General features: G+C 32.4%; 1 protein-coding gene and 1 long non-coding RNA gene across 3 annotated transcripts in view; one reads left to right on the forward strand and one right to left on the reverse strand.

The window, feature by feature from the left end:
• The window catches only part of LOC139514186 (eukaryotic translation initiation factor 2A-like), a 31,623-nt gene extending 24,144 nt beyond the window's left edge, over window positions 1-7,479 (reverse strand). The window contains exon 1 of one of the 2 annotated variants that reach the window (XM_071302992.1): window positions 7,275-7,479. In XM_071302992.1, the coding sequence (XP_071159093.1) occupies window positions 7,275-7,293 (19 nt within the window). In that variant the 5' untranslated portion in view covers window positions 7,294-7,479. Of the gene's footprint in view, window positions 1-6,718 lie in introns of both variants that reach the window. The other variant, XM_071302991.1, reaches the window with a different exon arrangement.
• Window positions 7,480-17,107: 9,628 nt separating this feature from the next.
• Window positions 17,108-26,230, forward strand: LOC139514198 (uncharacterized). The gene is made up of 3 exons (XR_011662582.1): window positions 17,108-17,270; window positions 22,430-22,502; window positions 26,112-26,230. It is a non-coding gene; the product is annotated as an uncharacterized lncRNA (long non-coding RNA).
• Window positions 26,231-26,914: the final 684 nt, after the last annotated feature.

The following is a 26,914-nucleotide window of genomic DNA, read 5'->3' on the forward strand; positions in this document are numbered from 1 at the left end:
GCAGTATTTCTGGATCTTTGTAAAGCTTCTGATGTTCTTCATCATAAACTGCTCCTCCAGAAATTACAAAAATACAGATTTTCTTATTCTTCACTGCACTGGCTTACTTCATATCTAACTGATAGACAGCAGGTTGTATACATTTCAAATACTTTTTCAGGTGTATTAAAAGTAAAAACAGGTGTACCTCAAGGGTTCGTTTAAGGTCCCATATTATTCTTATTATTCATTAATTTAACAGTGATCTTTTGGCTGATGATAGTACTATTTCTGTTACTGGTAAAAACAAAAGTTGTATAGCCAGACACTAAATACTGTGTTAGAAAATATTTCTCATTGGTGTGATGAAAACAAAATGTTAATCAATGTATCCAAAACAAAGAAAATGTGTTTATGTTCAAAACACAAACTTTCTGTCATGTGTAATGAACCTTTTAATATCTTCATTAATAATCAATATATTAATGAAAGTCAGCGTGAACAAGTCCTCGGTATTTTTGTGGACGCAACTCTGTCTTGGTCTGATCATATCAAATATTTTATTAAAAACTTTAAGGTAAATTCTTCCTTTAGCTCTACTAAAAAGGATCAAGAAATATTTAAATCATAATGCAAGAATTTTATTTTATAATGCATACATTCTTCCAAATTTTGACTACTGTTGTTCAATATGGGGCAACTGTAACACATTTTTAATCGACAGTTTGCTTAAATTACAAAAAAGGGAAGCTAGAATTATTTTAAATGAACACGATTTTCAAAAACCATCTGTTGAACTTTTTAAAGAATCTGGAATAATTCCAGTAAATACATGTAATAGAATATTATACCACAAGTCCTTATTAATGTATGAATAAAACAATGGATTGGTACCCCAATACTTGTCAAATCTTATTGTAACTACAAATAGCAAACAGTCGTACAGTACAGTACCCAAACCACTAGATCTTTCATATTCATCTTCTAGTATATACATTCCTGGTCCAGCTACCATCCATTTGTCTAAAAGGGATCTTCGGTTAATCCTATGGCACCAACATCACCCTTCACTATTGCATTATTCTGTTTTTGTGCCTGATCAATTGTGTTATAAAAAAGACATTTGCTGGTCTTACGGACAGTGAAATTTTCCTTTTCAAATTCCATTGACACCTGTGGATGATGTTCGGGAATGGAAGTCATATCTCGGAGACGGTCGGTAACGATCTAGCATAATTTACACGATCAAGACCTAAAACAGTACGCTTTCGTGCTTTATATGGATTTTTTGAAAAGTACGAAATCTCACTCATGAAATGAGCATAATACCAAAATCAGAAGAAGTTCTTAATTCATAATTGAACGCCAGGAATTAAACTGTGGTCGAAATGACTCTATTTTCTTACACCAGTCTTTTAAATCATTGAACGCCACAGAGTCATGACATAATTATATATTCTGAATTGAGCTTTCATAATCCGAAATTAACAATTCAAGCAAAATTCATGCGGTTGTCTGATACGCCTGTCTAGTTCTATGTACATTTGAAAATACATGAAAAGAATCTGCTGTTCTTGGTGTTGCAATATTGGCTTCAGTAAGACGCAATGTTCATCCCCTATCACGCAATATATCACCCAGAGTTTAATAACAAGTCATTTCAATGTGCAATCCACCAAACATAACGATACACTTATCTTTTCCTTACAAATCAGGCCATTCCCACTGAATTTGATTAGAGATCTCCAAAAGTGGCTGATCTGCAGTTACAATTGATGTTTCTCCGGGATTAACCACATTTTCGCCTATCCCATCGAATACCTGAGAAATGCTTGGTAGTGCATAAAAATTGCTCTTGATGTCTATAAATAGTTTGCACATGTGTATCATAACCTTGAAAAATGTTATTAATCCAATTCATAATATCATTAGAAATCCAAAAACACTAAATATATGTTAAATAGTTCAGATGTTTTTGAAAGAATTTTGTTTCATTTTCGCGCATGCGCAAATACTGAATATGTCAAATATTAATTTTTAATAAATATGTGATGTAAGGAAGGTATCCACCAAACCAGGTAATTGGTTTTTACTAAAAGAAGTTCAAAGTAAAGTTTTCTAGAAAAATCAGTATTTTCAAACTAAAGAAAACAGCCATTTTAGAAAATGGCCGTGGCCATCTTGAAAAAAATATTTTTTTTACTGGCCAGCAGTTATTTCTTAAAAAGTATATAATAATGATGCTTTGTGGTAATTTTCATGCTTGTATCATCATTTGCACAATTCCCTCGATTTTGCTTGCTAATATCTTCCACTATGGAAGGAGAAAGACTTTTTGTGTAACCTGCCTTTGTGTTAAATTTTTTATTATTGATCAAGTCGAAAATGCTATCTAAAACACATACCACTCATGCAAAAAGAGGTGTCAGACAATTTTTTTTTATCATACTGCTTTAATTACATTAAAGATGTCTGTTCCGTTTTTTCCGTTAAATACCAATTCCTCAGAGCAATTGGTACTTTGCAGAACGGAACGGAACGGAAAAATAAATTAAACAGTTTAAATCAGATTCAACTGGATCACTGTCTCTAATCATCGTCGGAACGGGCTGTTGAAGGCCCCTTTTTTAAAATATAATTACTGTGACTGCCTAGACGCAGTCCAGCTAAACCTATGTGCTAAATCGTTAGGGACTAACAAATCAAAGTCAATACTGTGAGATAGTATTTATTCCGTTGCACATCTATATGGTGAAAAGCTACAATAAAACAAAGACAATCGATATAAAAACAGCTAATGTAACATTTCAGATAAATCAACAAAAGTAGTATCAAATAATAGAAAATGTAATGTACCTCTAATGGAAACATATATTTCAAAATAAGAATTCAGTATACAAACTTCATATATTCAAAGTATCAACTTATTCGCAAAAAAGCAATTTATCTACTGTCAAGTTTACACACAGTGACATTTCTGACCATATTCCAACTGAAAACATATTATCGATTCACACTTTGCTCACAGTGATTTCGAATTCGCATGTGGTTATCAAAAATTGTTTGCATCGTCAAAAACTTATAAAAACAATTGCAGTCTATCAAAATGAATGTGTTTACACTATATATACATAAAAAAGGTAAGTATAAGTGACTTACATCGTGGCATCAGAAGGATTGTCCAAGAGAAAATTAACGTGACTTGACGGAAGTTTATGAAAATTGAAATACAAAAAATAAGTCCGGTTTCTTTCCGGAAAATAAATAAATGTGAAACATGAGACATGACAATTACCGATGGAAGGAGAAAGACTTTTTGTGTAACCTGCCTTTGTGTTAAATTTTTTATTATTGATCAAGTCGAAAATGCTATCTAAAACACATACCACTCATGCAAAAAGAGGTGTCAGACAATTTTTTTTATCATACTGCTTTAATTACATTTAAGATGTCTGTTTCCGTTTTTTCCGTTAAATACCAATTCCTCAGAGCAATTGGTACTTTGCGGAACGGAACGGAACGGAAAAATAAATTAAAAAGTTTACATCAGATTCAACTGGATCACTGTCTCTAATCATCGTCGGAACGGGCTGTTGAAGGCCTCTTTTTTAAAATATAATTACCGATGGAAGGAGAAAGACTTTTTGTGTAACCTGCCTTTGTGTTAAACTTTTTATTATTGATCAAGTCGAAAATGCTATCTAAAACACATACCACTCATGCAAAAAGAGGTGTCAGACAATTTTTTTTATCATACTGCTTTAATTACATTAAAGATGTCTGTTTCCGTTTTTTTCCGTTAAATACCAATTCCTCAGAGCAATTGGTACTTTGCGGAACGGAACGGAACGGAAAAACAAATTAAAAAGTTTACATCAGATTCAACTGGATCACTGTCTCTAATCATCGTCGGAACGGGCTGTTGAAGGCCCCTTTTTTAAAATATAATTACCGATGGAAGGAGAAAGACTTTTTGTGTAACCTGCCTTTGTGTTAAATTTTTTATTATTGATCAAGTCGAAAATGCTATCTAAAACACATACCACTCATGCAAAAAGAGGTGTCAGACAATTTTTTTTATCATACTGCTTTAATTACATTAAAGATGTCTGTTTCCGTTTTTTCCGTTAAATACCAATTCCTCAGAGCAATTGGTACTTTGCGGAACGGAACGGAACGGAAAAATAAATTAAAAAGTTTACATCAGATTCAACTGGATCACTGTCTCTAATCATCGTCGGAACGGGCTGTTGAAGGCCTCTTTTTTAAAATATAATTACCGATGGAAGGAGAAAGACTTTTTGTGTAACCTGCCTTTGTGTTAAATTTTTTATTATTGATCAAGTCGAAAATGCTATCTAAAACACATACCACTCATGCGAAAAGAGGTGTCAGACAATTTTTTTTATCATACTGCTTTAATTTACATTAAAGATGTCTGTTTCCGTTTTTTCCGTTAAATACCAATTCCTCAGAGCAATTGGTACTTTACGGAACGGAACGGAACGGAAAAATAAATTAAAAAGTTTACGTCAGATTCAACTGGATCACTGTCTCTAATCATCGTCGGAACGGGCTGTTGAAGGCCCCTTTTTTAAAATATAATTACCGATGGAAGGAGAAAGACTTTTTGTGTAACCTGCCTTTGTGTTAAATTTTTTATTATTGATCAAGTCGAAAATGCTATCTAAAACACATACCACTCATGCAAAAAGAGGTGTCAGACAATTTTTTTTATCATACTGCTTTAATTACATTAAAGATGTCTGTTTCCGTTTTTTCCGTTAAATACCAATTCCTCAGAGCAATTGGTACTTTGCGGAACGGAACGGAACGGAAAAATAAATTAAAAAGTTTACATCAGATTCAACTTGATCACTGTCTCTAATCATCGTCGGAACGGGCTGTTGAAGGCCTCTTTTTTAAAATATAATTACCGATGGAAGGAGAAAGACTTTTTGTGTAACCTGCCTTTGTGTTAAATTTTTTATTATTGATCAAGTCGAAAATGCTATCTAAAACACATACCACTCATGCAAAAAGTGGTGTCAGACAATTTTTTTTTATCATACTGCTTTAATTACATTAAAGATGTCTGTTTCCGTTTTTTCCGTTAAATACCAATTCCTCAGAGCAATTGGTACTTTACGGAACGGAACGGAACGGAAAAATAAATTAAAAAGTTTAAATCAGATTCAACTGGATCACTGTCTCTAATCAAGGACGACGTGAGGTCAGTCTAGATATCATAATGCATGACTTGCAAATGCGTTAATTTCATGATAATTTATCAGGACAATCCGACATATTCAGCTACAGAATATTTTCCGATGTTATACATTATTACACATTTCACCTGTGAAGATGAGATTAAGTATACATTTGTGTTATTTGTATATGGAAAACCGTAAAACACAGAAATTTTAAAGTTTGTTTTGTTTTAAAGATTTTTCGAAATTTTGATAAATGCCCCCTTTGGATACCTTAAATGAAATTCTTTTCCGTTCCGTTCCGTTCCGTTCCGTTCCGTAAAGTACCAATAGCCCAAATATACTTTTTATACAGATAACCATTGACAGTCATTTCTAGAAAATTCAATTTCATTCTCTAAATCTCTTTTAATTTTATATGTAGGCAGAATACAAGATTTGCTCATTTAATGATACCTTTTAATTACCAAGTATTGTTTCAATAATCCAAACTTTGAAAAATGCATTTTATTGCAGTGTTTAAGTGAATTGTTAATTTTAATTGTTATCAATTCATATTGCTAAATAAACACCCTACAGGGTCATGCCATTAACACTTATAAAATTGAAAGGACTGATTATTGTTACATAAACAAATCTGTGTTCTAATCTGAATAATTACTTATTAATTAGTGATAGTACATATACATTATTTAAATGTGATGTTTCTTTAATAATAATCTAATGTAATTGTTAATTCTTAATAGGAGCTATATTCATTTGAAAAAAAAATGATTTATTTGCTTTCTATTTACAGTTTGCCAATCTAGACAAATGCTAAACAAACAAAATAGGGTTAAAATATCTTATTAAATGTTTTACATTTCTATTTATCACTGAATCCTCTTTAAAATTCAGACAAATATTTTATATTACCCAGTATTGCCCAGTATTACCCAATAAAACCAGGGGCGGATGCAGGAATTTTCGAAAGGGGGGGTGCTAACCCAGGGCACCCAGGGCAAAGGGGGGTGCAAAACATATGTCCCGATACAAATGCATTGATCAGCAAAAATAAAGGGGGGGTGCGCACCCCCGGACCCCCCCCCCCCCCCCCCTGGATCCGCCACTGATAAAACCCAGTAAAACCCGGGTTTTCCCAGTATTTCCCACTGGGCTGGGCAATACTCATAAAACCCAGGTTTTTGCCAACCCTGCCGGATTGGTACATCTCATTCCAAACTGATGAACCGTAAACTGTAAAATGTGCTCCAAAAACTACTTTAACTTTAATAGACTGAGTATTACAAATTAAAATCTTGTAAAAGATACAAGTTACTGTCCGATTTTGTCATAATCTCCAATAACACTTTTATTTTGAAACCAAATGCCGTTATTTAATGATATTTCATCAATTTAAAAAGTGAAAACATAGGTGTTTCCTTTAACATGTTTAACATTCAATCTATAAATTTTTATTTTGCCATTTTTTTTTTTTTGCATGCCGAATCGATGTGCACGCAACTGCGTGTTAGCGTATAGGAAGCTACGTGCCTGATTAAGGAGCATGATTGAATTTTATAATGAAAAATTTGACTATATAATAAATAAATCAGCCATGAGAACAGAGATATCACAACATTTTATCTAATTGTATGCATTACATGTGACATTACAGTGGCGGATCCAGAGGAGGGTGGTTCCGGAGGTTGGAACACCCCCCTTTTTTGGACGATCAATGCATTTGAGTGGGGACATGTGCAAATGTAGTTGGAACCCCCCTTTGTCCTGGGTAAGGACCCCCCCCCCCCCCCATTTTTAAAATAGCTGGATCTGCACCTTCATTACTTTAACACATATATAATATTTTTTTATATATATGCAAATAGTAATCATAGTAATGTGGGAAAAAATAGCAGAAAGTTGAAATTCATGTTTAGTGAACTGCTTTTGTTTAACACTGAGAGGTTACATGTCATCGTATTTTTTTATTAATCTAAAAGAGACATGAGTTTTGGAGTTAATTTTAACAGACATTCTGGTATTTTATTGGTGTAACAGTTTCATTTCCAGCATAATCTCATAATGCTAGCACTCGGCACTCACGTGTAATGGGCGGCGCCATCTTTAATCGACCCTGGTTTCAAATATTTTCTATCCAATGTTATAGATTGAACGATGGAAACAAGAGTAAACGTTAGAACCAGTCGTTGTAGTTTCGGTACTCTTTAGAAGTTACCTTTAACACAAAGGTGGATTTATATTGCCAGGACGTAAGAGTCCGAGAACAAATTATGTGACACGTAAATATGAAATTCGTACGCTAACTATCCTTAAAGATAAAACATTTTTTTATATTTCAATGAAATTTTACAATTTTATTGATTTGTTTAAATAATTCACCATCAACTAGAAACACAATATATAAATAAAATGTTAAATATTAAGCTTTTACTCAGCCACTTGAAAGAACTATATTAGCATGCGTAATAATTGTACACGCGACACCTATCACTTCCTTTTTCCACACAATTTGTTATGAAAAGTGACGTGTAAAGTGTTCGCACAAAATCATTTACACACTACAGTCAAATTCAACACCTGAAACCGTCATCATGCCAGCCACAAAACAAAGAATGAGACTTGCAAATGAAAAGCACAGCAAGAATATAAATACACGAGGAAATGTTCCAAAATCTTTGGTGAGCTTATAAATTTTGTAACTTGGACTTCAAAACAGCTGTTTGTTGTACATACCTCATTACCTATAGGTATATATAGGTGAACACATTGTCCCTGATTGTGTTTTAACTATCTATTATAGTATCTCATTTATAATACTTGAACTAAGTTCTTGAATCTTACACAAGTGGTTCTTCAATCATTGGGATAATTTATCCCCCTGATCTACAAACAAAACTTCATAAGTTGCTACTACTTCTCAAATCAAATGCACTGTTAAGACATAAGTTGTTCACATAGGTTAAATAAATGTTAGCGTAAAGATAATATTCTATTTTGGCTCCAATATCCTAACAGGATTACTACATCAAATACTTTAAACTACTCATCCCAACCTGTAACTTGTATTAAATATGGAATTTGTAAATATATATGGTTTAAAATTACTGAAAACTAAGTTTTAGATCTTCAACTGCCCTCAACTGGTAATTAAACATTAATGTAGTTTTATATCGGGCAGCTTTAAAATTAGGACTTGAACATTTGATCACTTTTATGGATCTGCCAAATGCCTACTACCTTTTCTTAAATGTTTCAATTTTTGCTGCTTGCATGGACTTGACGTCAATTTTCATCACACAGTTACATGTATCCAATTCTTCTAAACAGTTAAGCTTTAAATTTTGTCTTGTTCTCAACATGCATGAATTACAAATGTATTTTTCACTGGATTTGATTCAAACAATAACTAGTCAATCATAATCATTGCATAATAATTAGTAGCTATAGCTTGGCTGTGATATAATATTGGTCCAAATGTACATCATTTTTTCTGATACTGCGAACATGTGCTGAATACAAGTTGGGGGTTTACTTAGAAAAAGACCACATCCATTATTTTTAAATTCGCTATTCCATTTTCTATATTTTATAAATTTTTATTAGCACAAAATATATAAGGGGGGGGGATATCTTTTCAGGCGCGGATCCAGAGGGGGGTTCCGGGGGTTGGAACCCCCCCCCTTTTTTTTGGACGATCAATGCATTTGAATGGGGACATGTAATTGGAACCCCCCCTTTGACCTGGGTTAGGAACCCCCCTTTTTAAAATGGCTGGATCCGCCCCTGCTTTTTGTGTTAACCTGTTATGGTCCTTTTCAAGGTGTTGTAAACTGTTATCTGATATCAATTTAAGCTGTTGACTGTTTTCATCCTACTTTCGTTATTACTGTTATCAGCATTTTTGCATTTTTTGTTTTTGACAAAATCGAGGTGTTGTTGCCTCCTCCCCCCCCATATAACCTTCAGTAGCATTTCAAATCATCCTTCTATTAGTACACATTGATTCTTGGATGTTATTTTGGTTTCTAGCAGAGTAAAACTAAAAATTAGGGTATTTAATTTGCTGCCATATCCGAAACTAGTTTTGTTATTATTACATTTCAGTCAAATGTCAAGTCATCTTATTAATTTGTATCAAACCAAAGAGGCTATTAAATGTAATAATTTTCCTAATAAGATTTCACCTTCAAAACTCATGTTCATTTTATATACATGCATGTACGTTTGTACATTATGATAATGATGCATGTACTAATTTGCATGTTTAATATTCACATGTTTAATGTTATGGATGAAATTTTATGTAGTGACAGTACAATGTAGCAATCCACATTGAAAATCCTTTTTTGGTGTATTTCAGAAACCAGCAGAGGAAAAATACCCAGTAGGACCATGGCTGTTAGCTCTGTTTATATTTGTTGTGTGTGGTTCAGGTAAGTTTGAGTTTACATGTGTTTACAATGTATATTTCTAATTGTATTCAGTAAAAAAAATATGGATAACATGTATTTTTCCAAATTTTGACTTGGATGAAAAGTTTTCTCATTCAACACATTATATCTAGTACATCATACTAGTACATTTCTTTCAATTTCAAATAGAAGAAATGTTACTAATAATATGTTTCAATGTTTCCCTCAAAATAACATTTTCAATGAATGAAAATACATTACATGTTCACAAAATCATGTAATTATTTACTTTAAGTTTTGTCTTTCAAATTTAAATGTTCTACTCTCATTCTAAGTACACTGATAATGAGGATAATATATATATACTGATAAGCTTTTCTGCATACTGATCATGAAATGCCTTGGGAAGTCTTCACTGAAAATTTATGAATTTTTGAAAATATATATAATTTCACAATTTAAATTTAATAAATAGATTCTCATGATTTCCTATTTATTTTTCAGCTGTATTTCAAATTATCCAAAGCATAAGGATGACGTAACACCTTCTTCAAATCAGGACATATTAAAACGAATGACTCTTTGGGAAACAACAACTTTTTTGTCTCTGGGATCAAGATTTTAGGACCACGGATCAGGATATTATTGAATTTCATTGTTATTGTTATGAGTGGCAGCATACAGGTTTAATGCCAAACTAAGTCAGTAAATTCTCAGTTGCAGCTTTTAGCTGTAGGTGGAGGCATTTGTTTTAAACGCTGCTGAATCTTATAAATAAATTTGTTCATGTATGAATGAGTGATCACTTTTCATCGTTGTGTTAATATCAAAGAATGCAATCTACGTCAAGATATTTTATTTAATGTAATTAAAATGTTTTAATAATTGTGAGGCTTTGTTGTCTTGAAGCATTAGTTGATTGTCTTACCAATAAATTGTTCATGCATGTAATATAAAACACGAACTGATTGTAAATGATGTGATGTATCTAAATACATGTATGTACAAATACACAATTTTTAAAAACAGTGTTGCAATAATTAATCTGATGAATAGGTTCAATTATTCCTGATTTGCAGAAATGCATTAAATACATGTAATGCTATCTTTTGCATGAAAATTAAAATAAATACAAATGTATCTTGTGCAAGCAAATAGGATTTTGACTGCCACTGGAAAATGAGAGTAAATTGGTTAGGGACAGAAAATATGCCATCTAACAACCACTTCAAAGAGTTTTGGCCAGTGTTCCTAAGATTCAGAGAGCATACAAGTAGCAATCTTAACAAGACATCAGATTTAAGACCCCTTTCTGACTTGTGGCTGCATACATGATATGGCGATACACCTGTACTTCTAGCAGAGCAGAACAGACTCCCGAAATACCCTTGAGTGCGCACAAACACTTTGATTATATAAATTAGACGGTTGGCTATCCTGTTTGAATTGTTTTTCACTAGTCATTTTGGGACCCTATTTTGCTTGCTGTTCAGTGTGAGCCAAGATTGTTGAAGGCCTTACTTTGACCTATAACTGTATCCTGACTTGGATGAAAAGTTCTCATTGGGCCACAATGATTAAATCATTAAAATACTTACTTTAAAAAGGTGTCCAATAACCCCACCTTCCAACCAAGATGGGCGACATGAATAACAACAACATAAAAATGCAATGCAAGTTTTATCTATAATAAAAAAAAAAAAACTGCTATAAATAGAGAAAATCGGACTGAGGCTGAAATGTTCACAATATCTGCCCACTGAATTAACGTCAAAACTGTGACAACTGTTTTTTGCAATGTTTGTCCATTATCTTGAAAATTATAAAAGATAAAGAGAAACTTTTGTAACAAAAATGTTCAGCAAGACTATTTCTTCAAATAAGCCATCAGGTCTGAAGTCATCGCACTGGCTCCTTATTAAAGTTATTTTCTTTTAAAGACGATTTTTATAAAAAAAAAAAAATGCGTTTTTGTCTAATACCTGAACAACTATAATGGGTAGATGGAGACCTAAACTAGACCTTCGAAAAATGTAACATTTTTTAAATCGTCTGACAAACCCATTTAAGAGTTTTGTCCTTGGTATAATGTTTTTACAAATTTTATTGGGATTTTCCTAATATCAGAATTGAAACTTGAATAAAAAAAAACATAGTATAGATAGATAGACAATAAATAGATGCATGCAATTAAATAAGATAAATTATTAACGAAACTATTTCTACAAAAAATTGAACATAGCCGAAATTGGCAGTCAATTCTTAATCGGAGTTCTTGTTCTTCAAAAACAATTTTTATCAGTCGTTTACGCTTTTAACCATTATCTTAAGATGAGACGTACCGTCACTTTAAATAGAAAACATTGTTATAAGACAAGATGCTAAAAAATGTCCGTAGATGCTTATAACCAAAGGTCAAACTTACAAACAGGTTATATTTAGTGCATACATATGTATATGCATACTATTGAAATGACATCATGCCATGGTGAACTTGTAGAAACATATTTTTAATAGCTATTGATTCGTTAACTCTGAAACTATGTAATAGAAATCCAACGAACGTCGTCATTTCTTGTTTTGGTATATAGTTACAACGTTATAACATAAAAGATTACGTACTGTTAGCATGGAATATGCGAATAAAACTATGTACATTGATATTTATACAGTTTGATTGTGTTTTACAAAACATGCAGTATGCGACATCTGTTCTCGGACGGATTGCCGTGCACCTTGTGTTAGCATGCCCCACAGTGCTATTGTATCGGTCGTGAGGAAACAAGAGGCTATCAAGAGCCTCAATTGCTCACCTGTAATTCTTTGATTACATCTTTCATCAATGATCATTTTTGCCACTTACACTATCTCTCTATCTATTATAATTTAAAAGATAATAAAAAAAACCCAGTTAATTTCATTAAAATAAACTATTTCGGACAGTAACACTACAATGGAAGGTCCAATTGGTATCAAATTTCTTAGCAGATAGAAATTTAGACTTATTCATCACTTTTGCTGTATCTGCTAGTTTTTGAGATAAAAGCCAAAATCTCCATTTTACCCCTTTTTCTGTGATCTTCTATTATAAGCCATGGCGGCCATGTTTTTATAAATCAAAATTTCGGATACAATTTATAAATCAAATATTTACCCTAAGGAACATTCAATTAAAGTATAGAAGTGTTTGGCCCTGCAGCTTCAGAGAAGATCATTGTTTAATGTAAGCAAACATGATCGATATATATAATTGTCTTTATAGGGCAATAACTCCTTAAGGGGTCAGCTGTGTTAAGAGCGCTCCACTGCCCTCAGTTCTAATGACTTTTTTAAGAAGGACCCTAACTTATTTGATGGATTAAGTTAATAATGATTTTTTTCTTCTTCATTTGAATTTTTAAAGTTATTATTTTCTGTACATATGTGTTCAAAAAAGGCATTTCAAGATTAGCGTTTTATTTTAATCACAATAGAGTAAAAAATGTTTATCATCCTCTAGTATTTAACATTTATGACAAAGTCGTTCCTCTCATGGGATTTTAAAATATCTCCCCTTTCAATTAAGAGGGAGTGATAGATCTTATTTTGATGAACGTTTTTGCTGTTTACAGTTAACCTTTATCCGGCTTTAATAATACCCAACCCCATTGATGGATTTCGGCTATTGTCTGCTTTTTGGTCGGGTTGTTGCCTCAGACATATTACCTATATTTCCACTCAATTTTAAGATATAAATAACCAAAAACTGCAAAATTTCCATACTACTAGTATTACCAATTTAGTGGCAGCAATCAAACAATAGATTGTTCGGTTCGTCTGAAAATTTCAAGGCTGATTGATTTTGATCTATATATTGATCATGGTTTCTTTTTCAAGAATCAACGCTTATCCATTGTATCTATATCACATATTTACCCCATGTCTCATTTGCTACGAATGCAAATAGTTTGTTTTTTTAGATAAAAACTACATTTGACCCTCGTGTTATATTTTTAGCTATGGCGGCCATGTTTGTTGGTGGCCACAGACCACAATTAATTCCTCTATCAGTTCTTTATAACCTTTTGCATCATTAAAAAAATTGCACCATGCACTTTTGTCCAATTTTTTGTGTGTGTAATGTATTGTCCTAGTCCAAATATATATCCAAAATTCAGAAAGATTGAAGCAATCACTTTTACAAATTTAGCCAATACACATCCATACCCCTATTGACAAGTCAAGAGATGTTCCGAAAACTGTAAATATCACCTTTTTGCACTTGACCTAATCACTCATTCCATATCAAAATCAGTTAAAATACAACCTCCAAAAATTTATTTGACCTCTCTTCTTTCATTTCCACCCAAAAAGATTTAAGGAATGAGTGAGGAAAGGAAAGAAAAAAAATTAAGGAAAAATACACTCTAATTAAAAGGAACTATATTCGTGGACAACGAAAAGCGGGGTCATTAATTGTGGTCTTGGGCCTGGTGGATCAAAATTTCGGATACAATTTATAAACTAGATACCATAAGGAAATTCAGTTATATAGTTGAAGGTATTTGGCCCAGTTGTTTCAGAGGAGAAGATTCTTGAAATAGTTTACGACGAAAACAGACAACGGACGCCAAGTAATGGCATACATAAACTCATCATAGATACCAGGACTAAATTTTGTAAATACGCCAGACGCGCGTTTCGTCTACAAAAGACTCATCAGTGACGCTCGAAATCTTTAGACCTCGGTAAACTAAAAATTATATTTTTTTACTTTCTTCTGAAACAGATTGTCATCGTTATGCTTTTAACATGTTTAAGAGCCTCGACGAGTACGCGGGGAATTATATTAATTGGAATGTGTGTCCCATTATTTCGCTTCATGTACAGAAAATCGAGGTTGCTTTATATAGATATAGGAAGATGTGGTATGAGTGCCAATGAGACAACTCTCCGTCTAGAGTTTTCATCTTTGTAATATTCCACTCTTTTCAAATGCTTGTGCTATATTTTCTCGTTTCTAATGATTTGTTGACAATGCTTGTAAAGTTTGTACCAGAGACATGTTACATAAGATATTATGTCTCAGTTGGTAATACCTACGTTCCTATAATATATAAAGAGAGATAGAAACAACATTTGTTTATTATTGACTATATGTGTTGCTAGTTTACTATCATCAACGGTCACTGATAATATATATAAATTAATACTCTATATATATTATCAGTGACCGTTGTAGATATTAAACTAGCAAATGACGGTTGATAGTTTAAATAATTCTTTATTCCAAAAGCAAGTACAGCTTATAGGATATATATACAATATTTGAAAACATTAATTATACACGCACCATATCATATTAACAGACATCTAATTAAAAATGTTAACTTAATTTGAATACATTAAATCACTCTTACACAAAGTGTATAATTAAGTCTAACGTTTGACATACATGTATAAAGACATGTTGTTTCAAGTATATTTAAATGTAAGTCTACTAAACACATTTAAAACAAGAAAATAAATGAAATTAAAACAAATGAAGGATTTTTTTCTAAAGGGAGATGAAAAAACATTGTTCTGTCATCAAGTATAAAATAACAGATTTCCCTTCTATCAAAAAAAAAAGAAGGTAAAAAAAAATCCAGTCCCCAAATACCTTAGAAAATAATTGTATACTCATGATAAAGGCTTGCCAAATGTTTTTTATGTACCTGTATTTTTTTTAATTGTTATTCGTTATTTTTTCTGTTGTTTTTGCAGCACTTTATTTCACAGTGTCTACATCACTAGTGTTTCATGAATAGGTGAAAACTGTTTTTTAATCGAACAAACAAGGATTTATATAGTTAAATTTTACCATATAAATAATCAAGGGAACGATCATCAGCTGCTCTACTGAATAGTACCGAACGTAAATAACACACCTTCATTAGGCAATTTTCAATTTACAATGAAAGCTACAATTAATCTGAAATCTGGAAAATCACGATATGGAAGTAGTAGTTGTGAGGGAATTGAAAGTCGAGACAAAAAAAAAAAGCCGAAACATTCCAATGATGTCAATAAATAACGATCACCATATGTCTGCTGGTAATCGTGCCGGGAAAATCCACAGTTGTTAGTCACACTAAAGCCTTATTTAACGTATTTGGAGAAGGGATACGTCAAGATGACCCCAAAATGAAAAAAAAAACACAAAAATTATTATAAATTTCCTGCGCCAAAAGCGATTTTCTTTATCAGGAATGGTTAAACCCAAACATTTGAAAGCAAGAGATGTATGAATACGCACAAACGTTATGAGCTTATGACAAAAGGAACATATGAATAGACCAATTTATCCAAGGTCAGATTATCGTACAGAGTTGGAACCAGTTAGTTTCTTAGTAATATTATTTCTTAATTCAAATAATTTCAAAATAAATTTTTCGAACAATATATATATGTTTAACAAATGTAAACAGTATAGAAGCATTGACTTCTGAGCTGATGATACCTTCGTGGACTTGCAATCCACTAACAGTGTTATTGTCCAGTGCTTTTATAGTAAATGAAAATGACACTTTATACTTTCGTGCGTCCGAAGCGCTTTTCTTGGATTAACTTCTTCAGGACAAAACCGAATATGTGAAAGTCATGTATTAGAAACGAAACAGTCCGTCAAATGGCAGAGAGTTTTTCAACATTTCAACTTTAAAAAAAAATAAAAAAATAAAATATATATATATATATATCATTTTCACCTTTATACGCAGGGTTTGAACAACAATTTGTATTCAGGTAAAAGATCAAATTCTAAATTTTCAGGGAGAAAAAAAGATAATGATAAAAAAACTTATATTATGATCATTTGTTCTCAAGTTACCTTAGTGTACTGCTTTAATGAGAAAGTTGAACCATTTTGTCATATAATTATACATTTCTTTTTTTCTGATCCCCTCCCCTCATCTTTCGATACCACAATGGATTGTTCTCAGATTTTAATTTGAACTAATTGCATTGACAGTCTGATACCAAATCTTGAGCGATCCGACCACAATGTTTGATCAACGTTCATATTCTTCACGATCATTTTTGTCAATATCCCGATCGACAGTAGTCAGTTCAAATGAACACAAGATAATAATTGAGTGGTTTATAAAGGTAACTACAGAGTAGAATAAAAGGTCTTATTAGGAGGACACACCTCTGCCCATTTGTTTCCACAGACAGCAAAAAATTAAAACTTGAATTGTCTGACGATAAATTCCAACTGAACTGACACCTGGGAACACGTGAAAGAGATATCAGCTAATAACTACTAACTTACGAAAAGACAAACTTGTTGAACCATTCTGGAAACCTATTCCCATATGAGAAGCATATTTTATATTTGCTGTATAAGGAAAACGTTCAGTTGTATACATGGCGTGTAACAATAGAACTTTCTTTGTACGAACGACGTAATTTTCTACTTGATTATTCATTATCAATTGTAAACATAACTTAACATATGCAACAGATGGACATTATATTATTACATTCTCTTTGTGAAAACTCAGGAGAAAGGACGCAGGTTTATGTTTCGATTTGAGCGAGGAAAATTTCCAACAACATGCCTGCAACTAAACAAAAAATGAAGATGGCTAACAAGAAACATCAGGACAATGTGCACATTAGAGGAAATGTACCTAAAACATTAGTAAGTATCATAGGAGGAAATGTACCTAAAACATTAGTAAGTACCATTAGAGGAAATGTACTTAAAACATTAGTAAGTACCATTAGAGGAAATGTACCTAAAACATTAGTAAGTATCATAGGAGGAAATGTACCTAAAACATTAGTAAGTACCATTAGAGGAAATGTACCTAAAACATTAGTAAGTACCATTAGAGGAAATGTACCTAAAACATTAGTAAGTACCATAAGGGGAAATGTACCTCAAACATTAGTAAGTATCATTAGAGGAAATGTACCTAAAATATTAGTAAGTACAATGAGAGGAAATGTACAGAAACGTTAGTAAGTACCATTAGAGGAAATGTATCTAAAACATTAGTAAGTACCATTAGAGGAAATGTACCTAAAACATATGTAAGTACCATGAGAGAAAATGTACATAAACATTAGTAAGTACCATTAGAGGAAATGTACATAAACACTAGTAAGTACCATTAGAGGAAATGTACATAAACATTAGTAAGTACAATAGACAACTTTCGAGTTCGGTGCATTTCCGTCAAAAACTCTGGTTTTAGTGAACGTCATTTGTGGGGCGTCTTCACTTCCATTCCAATGTTGAGCGAGTGGTTGGAAAACTATAATTCTCTATTGTACGAATAATTCGGCAAATTGAATTCTCAAAATTGACAATCAGCATTGCTGTCATTAGGGAATTGTCATAATGTACCTACAGAAAAACCATTATTTCTAGTTTATCCTGCACAATGACGATCACCAAGACGCTTGATGAACGTAAATAGTGCAGGGATACAGGCGATTCCCTCTATCTGGTAAATGACGTCATAAAGGCGCGTATAATTGACGAGTTTTTGTCGGCGACGGATGAACTCGAGAGTGGTCTATTAGAGGAAATGTACCTAAAACATTAGTAAGTACCATGAGAGGAAATGTACCTAAAACATTAGTTAATAACAATAGAGGAAATGTAAATAAACATTAGTAAGTACCATTAGAGGAAATGTAAATAAAACATTAGTAAGTACCATTAGAGGAAATGTACCTAAAACATTAGTAAGTACCATAAGGGGAAACGTACCTCAAACATTAGTAAGTATCATTAGAGGAAATGTACCTAAAACATTAGTAAGTACAATGAGATGAAATGTACATAAACATTAGTAGGTACAATTAGAGGAAATGTATCTAAAACATTAGTAAGTACCATTAGAGGAAATGTACCTAAAACATAAGTAAGTACCATGACAGAAAATGTACCTAAAACATTAGTAAGTACCATTAGAGGAAATGTACATAAACATTAGTAAGTACCATTAGAGAAAATGTACATAAACATTCGTAAGTACAATTAGAGAAAATGTACCTAAAACATTAGTAAGTACCATGAGAGGAAATGTACCTAAAACATTAGTTAGCACCAATAGAGGAAATGTACATAAACATTAGTAAGTAACATAAGAGGAAATGTACCTAAAACATTAGTAAGTAATGAACATAAAACATTAGTAAGTACCATGAGAGGAAATGTACCTAAAACATTAGTTAATACCAATAGAGGAAATGTAAATAAACATTAGTAAGTACCATTAGAGGAAATGTAAATAAAACATTAGTAAGTACCATTAGAGGAAATGTACCTAAAACATTAGTAAGTACCATAAGGGGAAACGTACCTCAAACATTAGTAAGTATCATTAGAGGAAATGTACCTAAAACATTAGTAAGTACAATGAGATGAAATGTACATAAACATTAGTAGGTACAATTAGAGGAAATGTATCTAAAACATTAGTAAGTACCATTAGAGGAAATGTACCTAAAACATAAGTAAGTACCATGACAGAAAATGTACCTAAAACATTAGTAAGTACCATTAGAGGAAATGTACATAAACATTAGTAAGTACCATTAGAGAAAATGTACATAAACATTCGTAAGTACAATTAGAGAAAATGTACCTAAAACATTAGTAAGTACCATGAGAGGAAATGTACCTAAAACATTAGTTAGCACCAATAGAGGAAATGTACATAAACATTAGTAAGTAACATTAGAGGAAATGTACCTAAAACATTAGTAAGTAATGAACATAAAACATTAGTAAGTACCATAAGGGGAAATGATCCTAAAACATTAGTAAGTTCCATTAGAGAAAATATACCTAAAACATTAGTAAGTTCCAGTAGAGGAAATATACCCTAAACATTAGTAAGTTCCATTACAGGAAATGAACCTAACATATTAGTAAGTTCCATTAGAGGAAATGAACCTAACATATTAACAAGTAACAGTCCATTAGAGGAAATGTACATAACACATTATTAAGTAACATTAGAGAAAATATACCTGAAACATATTAGTAAGTACCATTATATCAAATGTACCTCAAACATTAGAAAGTACCATTAGAGGAAATGTACCTAAAACATTAGAAAGTATAATTAGAGGAAATGACCCTAAAACAAGTTAGTATCGTTAGAGGAGATGTACCTCAAACATTAGTAAGTACAATTAGACGAAATGCACTTAAACATTAGCTAGTACCATTAGAGGAAATTTACATAAACATTAGTAAGTACCATTAGAGGAAATGTACCTAAACATTAGTAAGTATCATAGGAGGAAATGTACATAAAACATTAGTAAGTACCATTAGAGGAAATGTACCTTAACATTAGTAAGTACAATTAGAGGAAATGATCCTAAAACATTAGTAAGTACCACTAGAGGAAATGTACCTTAACATTAGTAAGTACCATTAAGAGAAATGTTCCTAAACATTAGTAAGTAACATTAGAGGAAATGTACCTTAACATTAGTAAGTACCATTAGTGGAAATGTACCTACAACATTAGTAAGTACCATTAGAGGAAATGTACCTTAACATTAGTAAGAACCATGAGAGGAAATGATCCTAAAACATTAGTAAGTACCACTCGAGGAAATGTACCTTAACATTAGTGAGTACCATTAGGGGAAATGTACCTAAAACATTAGTAAGTACCATAAGGGGAAATGTACCTTAACATTAGTAAGTATCATTAGGGGAAATGTACCTAAAACATAAGTAAGTACCATTAGAGGCAATGTACCTTAACATTTTTAAGTACCATTAGGGAAAATGTACATAAAACATTAGTAAGTACCATTAGAGGAAATGTACCTAAAATATTAGTAAGTACCATTAGAGGAAATGTACCTAAAACATTAGTAAGTACCATTAGGGGAAATGTACCTAAAACATAAATAAGTACCATTAGGGGAAATGAACATAAATATTAGTAAGTACCACTTGAGGAAATGTACCTTAACATTAGTAAGTATTATTAGAGGAAATGTACCTAAAATATTAGTAAGTTCCATTAGAGGAAATATTCCTAAAACATAAGTAAGTAATGAACATAAAAAAATTAGTAAGTACCATAAGGGGAAATCTACCTTTATACCTTTATACCTTTATACCTTTACACCTTTATCTTCGGTCGTTACTTGCCAAAGGCTTCTACTGACCCCTCATCTTGGATTGTCGTATATGATTTCTCATCTCATAATAATATATTTATATATAATATATTAAACTTAGGTGTGCGAGCTGAAACAACTTAACATGAACATATGAATTTATATAGGTTCCAATTTTCGCCATTTAATGCAGACTTCAAATTATTCAGAGTCTTTGCCGTCACCGTTAAATATGACAGGTTATTCCACTGATCCACTACATTCCTATCCCTACGATATTCCAAGGTTGGCAAACCCAATGAACGTAGTCTGTCTTCATAATTAAGATGACAAATATTTTTTACCAGTTTTTACTAATATTTCAGTGCATTTCCTCTAATGGTACTTTCTAATGTTTTATGTACATTCCCTCTAATTGCACTTACTAATGTTAAGATATATTTCCTCTAATGGAACTTGCTAATGTTTGAGGTACATTTTCTCTAATGGTACTTTCTAATGTTTAGTTACATTTCCTATAATGGTACTTACCAATGGTAGAATATGCGACATGTGTCTGGTCACCGTATCTTAAAAAAGACATCCGCAAACTGGAATCTTTACAAAGAAGGGCCACAAAACTGGTAAAAAATATTTGTCATCTTAATTATGAAGACAGGCTACGTTCATTGGGTTTGCCAACCTTGGAATATCGTAGGGATAGGAATGATATAATACAAGTCTACAAAGCATTGCATGGTATAGATGACATCGACTGGATGAGCCTATTTACTTAAGCACCATCTAATAATACTAGAGGTCACAAATTAAAACTTTTAAAAAAACAGTGTAAGACCACACATAGACTAAATACTTTTTCAATTAGAGTAGTGGATCAGTGGAATAACCTGTCAGATTTAACGGTGACGGCAAAGACTGAATAATTTTAAGTCAGAAACATTAGTAAGTACCATTAGAGGAAATGCACTTAAACATTAGTTAGTTCCTTTAGAGAAAATGTACATACACATTAATAAGTATCATTAGAGAAAATGTACCTTAACATTAGTAAGTACCATTAGAGGAAATATACCTAACACATTAGTAAGTACTATTAGAGGAAATGTACCTTAACAATAGTAAGTACCATTAGGGGAAATGTACCTTAACATTAGTAAGTACCATTAGAGGATAGAAACCTAAACATTAGTAAGTACCATTAGAGGAAATGTATTTAAACATTAGTAAGTACCATGAGAGGAAATGTACATAAACAATAGTAAGTACCATGAGAGGACATTTACTTAAAACATTTGTAAGTACCATGGGAGGAAAGGTACCTAAAACATTAATAAGTACCATGAGAGGAAATGTACCTAAAACATTAGTAAGTACCATGAGAGGAAATGTACCTAAAACATTAGTAAGTATTTTCCATAACAAAACTGTTCTTTTATCTAAATTCTTATCTTATTTCGAAAAAAGAGACTATAATTTAAGAAAAGGAAATGGAATTGCAAATTTTTCAAAATCGCTTATTATCAGTGTAAAGATATTGACAAATATATAATGCTTTCCCATGTTATAATAAGCATATGGCATTAAGAATTATTTCTTAAATAAGACAAAACATAACTAAGTAAACGTATAACACGAAAACGTGCTCTGCTGCAGACATCCAGTCACCCAAAATAAGTTCTGACGTTTTATTTTCAGAAATCAATTGAAGAACAATATCAAGTTGGACCATATTTATTAGCTCTACTTATTTTTGTTGTCTGTGGTTCAGGTATGTTTACAGAATACATAACATGAAAAGTATAGATATATTTTATTTAAAGCGCATCCTGATACAATATACATAATATAATACCACATTAACTTACAATTCAGTACAACAGCATTTGTATTTTATATCAGCCAACCTTTGAAGGCTTATGATATTTATACAATATGTATACAAGGATATACAAGACATACATAGCACGAAAAGTATATATGAGTACAATCACTTGATTTTATGTTTGTCCATACGTATTCAACAAGCTTTATAATGACCACACGTTTAAGTTGACATTCATAACTCTTTAAACTCTTCGATTTATGATAATGACTGCTAGTCAAGACAAATATTAAGTGGCGACTTGGTACCCGATTGGTGTAAGTGGTCTACTGTATCATTAGGATGTCAATACTGTGGTTGTAGGTTCTAATCACGCACGTGGTAGGTGCACTTGGATACAATCTTAATTGACTAGGATGCCAGGTCGGTGATTATCTCCGGGCGCTCCGGCTTCACCCACATAAAAAAAGTGATCGACACGAAATAGTACAAAAGGTTTGTAAGTGACGTTAAAACACCACTGATCAAACAATTAATTTATTATAAAACAAGAATGTGTCCTCGGTACACGAATTCCCCACTCGCACTATCATTTTCTATGTTCAGTGGACCGTGAAATTGGGGTAAAATCTCTAATTTGGCATTAAAATTAGAAAGATCATATCATAGGGAACATGTGTACCAAGTTTGAAGTCGATTGGACTTCAACTTCATCAAAAACTACCTCGACCAAAAACTTTAACCTGAAGCGGGACAGACGGACGAACGGACGAACGAACGAACGAACGGACGGACGGACGCACAGACCAGAAAACATAATGCCCCTCTACTATCGTAGGTGGGGCATAAAAAAGCGATTGTATTATAGACAATGCTATATGATATTGAATCAACAATGATAATGCAATAAGGGAACAAGGCCTAGAAACTATATATTTCTATTTATACATACCCGTCAATATTTCCTCTCTTAAAAAATATTCTGATTTTAGAGAACATATATGTGCATTTATATCAAACGTGGATTTTAGTATTTTCGAGTATATTACAGGGGCATTAAATGTCAAATTTGTTTTCTTCGACTTCACTCATTTTTTCATTTTTGATTTATAAATACTAAAACGTATATCAATTTTTTTTTTTTAAATAAACAATTAATAATGCATGGACTCGATCATATGTATCAGCACTTCGTGTGTATTTCAGTGTAGACGAATAATTATTCATGAAGATAACTAACAAAGACTATCAATTTTTATAACCCGAAATAAACATAAATTTTTAATATAAATAAAACGAGATAGCGAACACGTGCAATTGCATTTCTTTTTAGGCCGGTCTGATTTATCGTTTCTTAGTAGGTTAAATCTATGTAATTTTGTCTTCGTTTTTTTACTGTTGAAGAAGGATATTTTTGTAGATCGGATTAGTCAACATAATGGTTCACCTTTGTTTTACATTCAATGTTGACATTCTTTCCCTTATATTAACTGAAACATGGTTAGTACATGCGTAGCTATGGATTAAATTGAAGGTCACATGCATTCGGGTTAAGATGTTTAATAATCGACTTTCACCGGCGATGTTTATATATAGGTTAGACAATACTTGGTCATGTTTTATGAAGATTTAAACCCAATGCGACGTATGTTCTAAGAGCTTGTTTGACAATCTGGGCCAAACTGACTGCTGTTAATGCCCGCGTCACACTGTCCCGATTTTTATGCCGATGGCAACACGATAATTGAAATTTTCAAAATCGGGACTGATCGTATCCAGATCGGGCTATTCGTAGTGCCATCTTTAACCATCGTAGAACCATCGGCCACTTTTTCTAGCCTTCGGGGACAACTTCGGGAAGGGTTCTAAATTTTTTAACATGTTAAAACATCCCCGAAGGTGCGTCCGATGTTGAGGGTTCATGGAGCTCATATCATATGATTCTATGAGAACAAGAAAGGCGACAGCATTGTTTCTATTAATTCAAATGGAACAAGAAGAGCAGCTATCACAGGCTCAGGATTTACTTTTACAAGTAAAATATTATTTTTTGTCAATTTTTCATATCAAATAACATAATGAAGATCAGAAACGCGCCTCGTACACAAACACTGCAGGTACACGTATATAGGGAAACCAACTTTTTCTTCATTATTCTGATTTTTTATGTATCGTCTGAGTTGTTGTCACACGAATGTTTACTCTATAACCATTTTGTTTTCTTTATGTCATATTTTGCCGCATTTGTTGCTTTCCCCACATCTTTCCTTTTGTCTATATTATTATGATATTCTCCTGGAAAGAGCTCTTTTTGATAAAAAGGGATCAACGAACCCATTACCTTACCTTTAAGATAGATCAGTAAACATGGGCATAATTATGGGTGATTATTCAGACTAGTGCACACATTTTACGGTTCAAACAAGGATGCCGAGCGTGGCATCCCCTCGTATGTAACATATTGGGGACAAATATGGACACTATATTTGTATATGACACATGCAGAAAATGGTAAATTGAATATGCATATTTGATACATAAACTATTTTTTAGATAAATCAACCAAAACATTCAGTAACTGGAAATACCTTTAATATTATCTTTAGAACCAGCAGGTAAAAACATGAGCAACCAATTTCCTGTGTATTATGCTATATCAAGGAGAAAAAACAAGTCCATCTGCATGACCTTGACCTTTGGCCTTGAACGTAAAAAATGTCAGATCATTACAAGGAGGAACAATATACCAAATGTGGTTAAAGTCTTTTGAAGCATATTGGTTTTAGAGTGTCCACAAGGGTGATATTACCTTGTATTACAACTGCCACTGTGACCTTGACCTTTGAACTTTAAAGTCAATAACGCTTAGGATATTCTTAACGAGTAACACCATACCACGTTTTGAGCATTTTGGTTCTAGAGTGTCCATAACAATTTTATCTACACGCAACTTACATGTAGTAGGCGAAGGAATAATAAACTAAGTTTTATAAGAATTTGACAAAAATTTGGCATGGCAGACTTGTACAGAAACGATATGTTGTCGAAATTCTGTTCGTATCTTTTAGACATCATATGGCCATCGCGCCATCATCGTAATCCATCGTGTAGCCTTCGTGATCCATCGTGTAGGCTTCGGCTGAGATATGAAGCTTAAATACCCGTCTTCGGTTAACCTTCGTATGTCCATCTTTTGCTATCGTATATAATTTCGGCACCATCGTATAGACTTCGTTATTCATCGTACTTGCTTCGGTCACTTTTTGGTATTTTAACGAGATCGGGACCAACTTCGTACGAACTTACAATTTTCGCATTCGGGTGTCCATCGTATATAAAAATCGGGACAGTGTGACGCGGGCATAACGAAACATTATTTCAAAATTAAGCTTTTGTTTATAGACAAAAAGGAATCGTATTAAAATGTCTGTCTAAATCGTAGTTAATTTCCCTTTAATTAAAGGCATACATATTTCATCATACTATCAGATTGAATCATATAGATCATGCATGATTGTTTATTTATTTGAAATCATTCATTTTTTTTTATTTCAGCTGTTTTCGAAATTTTTGATCATTTCCTGAGATGATCAAGAAAAAGTGAGAACTAAAACGTATTTCCGAAGAGTTTTTTAAATACATGTAAGACTTATGAATTAAACATTTAAAAACACCATGTTTGCAGACTCATTTTCAAATAAATCAAGAATAACTTGAACACAATCGTCCTCTATATATAACAAAGAAAATTGTAATAATGTAGAGGGAAGCAATATTCACAGGAAAAAATCAGCTAAAAAGAATCACAAAGACACAAGCATATAAACTACACAAAAACACATAAAAGATCTCACAAAAGTCTTATCATCACATGTAGCAAAATTATCTTTTAGAATCATTTCACAAAGTGGACAACCACAATACCTATGTTGGTAATACTACATAAGTATTGGTTTTATGTTTACAAATGATGATGGGTAGTTTATGCCAGAAGAATAGTAGTTTATTGAATTGTGTGTAATTAAGTAGACCTCACTTGGAGACATGAACCTGGAGTTTCCAATCGCGTGAAGAAAAAAGAAACGGCATACTGCATGTAAAGCCAAAAGAGGGAATTTAATAACTAACGTAAATAATGCCAACATAGAAAAAGTTTAAAGACGGAGACTTAAAGTGACCATAATGAACATAATAGTTTCAAAATTTAAGGAACCTACAATTTATTACCAATATACTTGTAATGACCAATAGACTAGTGTAATGCAGTAGCAATAAGATGTGCACGCCATTGCGTATAAACCACGCCCTTGAATTATTATTGTTCAGCGAAAAAGTAATTTAAAAGTCTCTGGAATAAC

The sequence above is a fragment of the Mytilus edulis genome, chromosome 3 (assembly GCF_963676685.1).
Source record: "Mytilus edulis chromosome 3, xbMytEdul2.2, whole genome shotgun sequence".
Classification (NCBI taxonomy): domain Eukaryota; kingdom Metazoa; phylum Mollusca; class Bivalvia; order Mytilida; family Mytilidae; genus Mytilus; species Mytilus edulis.